We start from the raw sequence: 7004 nt of genomic DNA on the forward strand, positions 1-7004 counted from the left end.
TGAATAAAAAAATATACAAATAATTTTAAAAGATTCAAAATTAGGTTATAACATAATTTAAAATTGTACACTTGAGACCACCGTACTATAACATTTTCTACTCCCAAAACCAATAGGAAAGAACAAATCAAAAAATCAAGTACTCCTCCAAACTCATGGTCGTATATAAATTATGGAACATTTTAAGAAATCCAATTAGTTATTTAGATAACTATAATAATTAAATACATTTTAATATAAGTAGAATGTTAATGGGAGTAGAGAACTTTTAAATTTATAAGATGAGGATTCCTAAGTATCGAAAAGTAAAATAATAATGCGGAGTAAATGTTGAAATTAAAAATCCAGAACCTCCCTCACAATGAATTCAAATATAAAATAAAAAGAAATTTAAAATATTAAAAAGCTCAGAGCTTCCTAGTATCATAGTTGATATAACAATAATAACAAAAAAAAAATGAAATTAAACATTGAGAATACACCTTGTTAAGGATGCATAGGATTTTACAAAAAACTAAAGCAATTGAGTTTATAATCAACAACCACACAAGCAACTTTGTCTTATAAAAAATGTTACATATATTACTTAAAAATTTATATAATCATTAATTTTTAAACTTGTAAAATTAATTAAGATATATACAAGTTAACCTAATATCCATCTTAATAATAATATCCATCTTAATAATAATAAAAAGGATTCTAAATGTCACAACAATGAGAAAAGGACAAGCATTTAGAAAAAGAATAGCCTTAAATTTAATCATAAAAAATAAGTTAAAACATCATGACACCGTAAAGATTTCTTTTTCTTTTTCACATTCAAACACCAAAAAGGCATTACAAAACACACAATTGAAGAAAAAAATAAAGCCAACTAAAGTTTAAATGTAGCGTGAAGGAAAATATTTTAAAAAAAAATGGTTAAAAAAAAAATTTACACATGGAAAACCTGAATTGAGTATCCAAATCAATTGAGTGAGACAACAAAATACAACAATTTGCATGTTCCAAACAAATAAGTGAAAACAAAGTTAAAGGGTAAAACAAAAGATAACTTGTAAACTAAAATGTAAACCTACCTAAATGCCTATCAATGCCTTGTGAAAGAGATAAAAATCAGAGAGACAAATCTCTCATGTCACACCCATCGAAAAGTGAAGGCAGTTAGTGAAGGTTTCACCAAAATCCCTATAATTGTTTAATCTAATATTTAGAAAAACAAAAAACATAAATTGGAAGAAATTTGATTGATGTAGAAAAAATGATGAAAAGTTGTTATTTTAACTTCATACGTTTAAGTTTTGGTTGCTCAGAACAAGCTAATTCATGGAAATAAATGGCAGTCTCTGTGTTGACGAAACAATGTAACCACTTGAGAAGATACATGGTTCGTTATCCCATCACCTCAGGTAAGCTCCATTTGAGACCAGGAGTTCAATAGCCCTTCAGGAAACGCATTTTTTCCATGTAGTTGTTTTGCTTTCTTCAAAGAAAAAGAGCAATTGATAAGAACACTTTGAGTACGAAGTAAACCATACCAGAATCTTGAAGAATCGGTTTCAGGTGAGCATATATGGGTTTGAGACAGAGACATCCACAAGTATAACCGTACTTTGAGAATCTCAGAATTCTAACGTGGTGTCTCCGTGGAAGAGAACTCCGCATCTCATCTTATCATGCTACTGCAAACAATCTTTAGCCTCCATCTCCCAATTCAGTAATCCCAATACCAGGTAAATCTCTTTGCCTCTATGATGCTGTAATTGGTCTGCCGTAAAAGTATATACTTGGTTTTTTACTCCAATCCAACTGCATCCAATCACCTTCTCCACCTTTCCCCTTTTCATGGCTTTCTTAACTCGAACCACACCTTCCCATTGACCCCTTATTTCAAACATCCGAGCCAGTACCAAATAAGGTAGAGATGACTGCGGTTCCAATTCCATCAACCTCTCGGCTACTCTTTCCGAGAGTTTTAGGTCTCCATGAATCAAACAGGCATGAAGTATTGATTCCCAGACTAAAGAAACAGGCTCATAAGGCATTGATTCTGCAACATATAACGCTTCATCAAGCCTACCAGCTTGACACAACAAGTCCACAAAGCAAGCATAATGCTCATTGCTAGGTTTAACCCCGTACCTTTCCTCCATGGATGAAAATATGGTCATTCCTTCAACGATAAAAGCCCCAAAGCTGCAGGCTAACAGAACTCCAGCTAGTGTTATTCGATCTGGTGTCAGACCTCTCCTAAGTAGTTCCTTGAAGGTTTGCAGGGCCTCGAACACCCTACCATTGTGAGTCAAACCCATAATCATGGTATTCCAGGCTATCAAATCTCTCACAATCATCTTATTAAAGATTTTTATAGAACTGTCAATGAAACCAAATTTGCTGTACATCTCCACCAGCGAGCTGGCAACAATAGCATCCAACTCCAAACCTGATTTCACAGCCAAGGAATGGAACTGAGTTCCTTGCTCCAACTTAAGAATGGAAGTGGAGTGTAGAACACTGCTTAGTGTGAACTCGGTAGGCCTAATATCCTTCTTCAAGGTTAGCACAAAAAGTCGGAGACCATCCTCCCGAAACCCACACCGTGCATAGCTTGAAATCATGGAATTGCAAACTGCAGAATCCCACTGATCTTGCTCTTCAAAAAGCCGAACTGAATCCTCCAATCTGTTGCATTTGGAAAACAGGTCAATTGTGGCAGTTGATATAATGGTATTACAAAGAAATCCCACTTTGACACACACAGCAAAAATCTGCTTACCCTTCTCCAAATTTCGCAAATTCAAACAGGAAGTGATCACTACAGAAACTGAAAACTCATCAGGTGCATACCCTAAGGATCTCATTATACAGAACTTATCCAATGCCAGCTCTGGATATCCTGATTTACAACATACCGACATCAACGAATTCCAAGAGATAACATCTAACTCTTCCATTGTCAAAAACACACCAAGAGCATAATCTAAAGAACCAAACTTCCCATACATGTCAATTAAAGAATTTCCGAGCACCACATTCAATGCACCCAAACCACTCCGAACAATGCTAGCATGAATTTCCTTTCCATGTCGAACCCCGAACACCACAAACATTAGAATTGAGTACGTGAACTCACTTGGTCTCACACCCAACTTTTGCATTTCCCAAAAAGTTTCCAATGCACAATCAAAATACCCACGTGAAGCATAGCCTGAAATCATAGAATTCCAACTAACAACATCTCGTTCAGGCATATCATCGAACACGGAACATGCCAAACTCAAATTATCAAACTTCAACAACCCCTTCAAGCATATATTCCAGGATACAGTATTCTTGCTACTTATATCATCAAACACTTTCAAAGCATCACTAACATTGCCAAACTGAGAGTACAAATCAAGGCACCGATTACCTAGAAAAGTATGTCTATTCAACCCAACTTTTATCAACTGGGCTTGAGTAATTCTTGCGAAACTCAAAGACTTCAATGAGAAACAGTGGTCTATGAGGTAGGAGTAATAAGAAAGTGAGGTTCTTGAAACTCTATGACATTGCTTTATTAAAGGGTACATACAAATGCTGGGTGTGGTGAAACATCAAGTGTGTGATTTCTTGCTCCTATTATATAATTTAAAGATAAAATATAATACTTAAATTACAAATAACGTTTTGTGACTGCTTCTCTTCTCTTCTCCGTCTTCTCTTCTCCTCTCCTTCTTGTAATAATTACAAAAATTCTAAAACATGCAGCAAAAACATTGTACATAAAATCTTCATTGCTGCAATGAAATTAATCTTTAGTGTGGGGGTAATTTGATCTATTCTTATGACTTATTAGTTAATTGAAAGATTGTCAGAGCATCTAGTCAAATGGATAGCCAAAAATAAAAAATTAATATTTTGGCTTTTTTTTTTGTTTGTTTTGCACACTCCAATAGAGAAGCCAAATAAAATGCTAAAATGCCTCTTCTTTCCTACAAATGCTATTTCTACATATTTCTTTAAAGAGCCAAAACCAACAAAGTGGGACCACTAAAAAAATAGATCAATTAAATATAGACATGTGAAAAAAAAATAGCATTAAACAATATTAAGAAATAATAAAACACTTATTTTTTTCACTCTAATATAAATGGCTCTTCAAATGGCTTTTTTTCATTGGAATAGATATGGTAAGATAAGCTATATTTATACTATTCAAAATGCTATTTTATCAATTTAGCTTTTCAAAATAGCATTTTGGATTGGAGATGCTCTTAGGGGTGTATATGTTTTTTATAATTTTAATTTTAAAATGATGGAATGATTAAATTACCTTTCAATGTTAAAAAATTTCTGACAGTGTTTCAATCTTCTTCCTTTTTATTCTTTTAAAATAACAATAAACAAACTCTTATTCTCCTAAATTCAATAAAAAATAAGATACACATTAAGTGGTATTTTTACCTTTTCATATTAGTTTATTGTTGATTTCAAAACTAAAGAAAATAATTTGATTTTTTCACTTCATTTATTAATATTTAAATTTAAAAAATTATTGATACGTGTAGTACACATGCCAATACATAAAAGACATGTACATCCTTTAGGTGGTATATTCAGTATCTCCTCGTAACAAAATGTTCATATTAGTCATATTGTTGGAAACATTATTGTGTTTTTTTTCTACTATTGCAGCGCGAGTCGATAATAATAAGGTAGTTTGTCATCGAAAAACCTTTTCTCTTTTTTTCCCTCTCTTCTTCTTAAAAAATTATAGGTCAATCCTCCTTATTTTTCGTATTTCAATTTCAATCATTATTCTTTTTATATTTAATTTTGATTTTTAGTCTTTAAAAAAAATTATTTGTTTTCAATATAATCCTTCAATTCCTATTTTTTTTAATTTAGTCATTTTTTTCCCTAGCTCTTTCGTAATAAATTTATTGTTTTTCAATTTTATCCTTTAATCCAAGTTTTTGGTGTATTACTTTATCTGATTTGGTCTTCATTCTTTTGATTTTTTTTTTTGTTAAATTTATTTTTATTTTTAATTTAACCATCCAATAAAAAAAAAATTGTTTCCATTTAATTTATTTTTTAATTTTGATTTTCACTCTCATTCTTTTAATTACCATTTTCTATTTTAGATCCTTTTCGTAAATTATTAGTTTTTTTATTTTATCCATTAATATTTTATTTTCTAGGGATTGGGCTTCTTGGTTTTTTCATATATGGTTTTTCTATTCTAATAATCTGGATCACGGGTTTAAAAAGTAAACATAGGTTGACATTCTTTTTTTTGGTATTTTTTTATTTTATCATTTGATATTATTTATTTTTTTAAGATTGACTTTATGGTTTTTTAAAAAAAAAACCTAGGCCATGGATTCTTTAGATTAAATCAGGTTGGCTTGCCTCTTATTACTTAGGTTATGTGTTTATCATGCTATATCAGGTCAACTTTAGCCAATTCTTTTTATCATTTTTTTATATACCTTCATAATTTCTAAGATTTATTTTTCAAGTTATCATTATTTAAAAAAATTATATTACCTCATTAAAATAAAATCAATTTATTAAACTTGATTGATGTTATAACCCAAGTCGTTTGCTTTTTTGTCTTTTTAAAACATGCTTATAGCACCTAGACTATTGTTGCCCTTTTTTTTTTCTTGTTTTCCTTATTCTAATTTTAGTTTTTATTTTAATTGATACCTTTTTAATGTCTTGTTTTAAATATTTTTTATTTACATTTTAATTAATATCCATCTTCTATTATTTTTTATTTTACCTATTTAAATTTTTTAATATAGTTTTTTTAATATTTTCTATGTATTTAATTTTTGAATATATTATTTTGATTTATCTATGAATTCTTTTAATATTTTATACTGATGAATTTTATTTTTAAAAATAAAAATATTTTTTTTCAAATAAGATTCTCTAATATATGCGAGTTTGCATAATTTTTTTATTTTATTTAATAAATTTCATTAGTGTGTTTATTTTTTTTATTTTATTAAATAAAAAATAAATTTTAATAAATAAATTTATTAAACAGATAAATAATTTATGTTGTGAGTTCAAATATTATAATTTATAGTTCTCTTAATTTTTCTAGTTTTGTATTTAGTTATTGTCAATTAAATTTTTAATTTACATTTATAATTTTTATGCTAAAAAAACCTATATATTCAATTTGTTTAATAAAAAAATACATTACGCGTAAAGAAAGACGGGTAAACCCAGCGCGCAGGATGCAAAGGCAGAGGTGTGGGGTTCAACGCGAAGGCTTTGAGCGATTTAAGCGAGAATTTCCCTCCACTGCAAGCAAAGCATGCTTTGGGTGTCCTAGGTGTAACTTGTAAGGATAATTAACCAATATATTTTCACCACGTCAGTCTCTTCAAGTTTCATGTTGTTGAGCCAAAATGTAAAGATGTCATGTCATTTGTTTTTTTATCCATTTCACTATTTATTTATTTTATTGTTTTTTATTGTTTTTTATTTTTTTATTTTATTCCTCATGATTTTATTTAATATTTATATTAAATTAATTTATATTCTTTTAATTATTGTTTTCTTTTTACCTTTTTTAATTGAATTTCATTTTTAATTTGATCTCTCAGTGGCATTTTTTATGGAAAACTCTAAAAAAACTAGTTCATTATTTCTCACTGTTCACCAAAACTCTTTCCATTAGTGACACGACTAAAAGATTGATGTCTTCTTCCAAGTGCAAGAATGTCAAAGTAATAAATAACCCAGCAAGACCGGGATCGAACCACAAGGAAGTTAATTGTACAAATTATAAACAACAATTATAAACAATAACTGTAAAAAATAACAATAGTAACAATAACAACAATAATAATAGTAACAATACTAATAATAATAATAATACTAGTAGTGGTGGTGGTGGTGGTGGTGGTGGTAATAATAATAATAATAATAATAATAATAATAAAGAAGAACAAGAAGTTGATGAGAATTTTGAGATGACAGTTCAACGTAAGCAT

At 29.5% G+C, this 7004-nt stretch overlaps 1 protein-coding gene across 1 annotated transcript; it reads right to left on the reverse strand.

The window, feature by feature from the left end:
• Positions 1 to 1256: 1256 nt before the first annotated feature.
• Positions 1257 to 3675, reverse strand: LOC105114694 (Tetratricopeptide repeat (TPR)-like superfamily protein). Its single transcript, XM_011011334.1, has one exon. It carries the CDS (start codon positions 3573 to 3575, stop codon positions 1683 to 1685), a length of 1893 nt encoding a protein of 630 aa, XP_011009636.1. The 5' UTR covers positions 3576 to 3675; the 3' UTR covers positions 1257 to 1682.
• Between the last annotated feature and the right edge of the window lie 3329 nt (positions 3676 to 7004).

The sequence above is a fragment of the Populus euphratica genome, unplaced genomic scaffold (genome assembly GCF_000495115.2).
Source record: "Populus euphratica unplaced genomic scaffold, PopEup_1.0 scaffold566.1, whole genome shotgun sequence".
Taxonomy (NCBI): Eukaryota; Viridiplantae; Streptophyta; class Magnoliopsida; order Malpighiales; family Salicaceae; genus Populus; species Populus euphratica.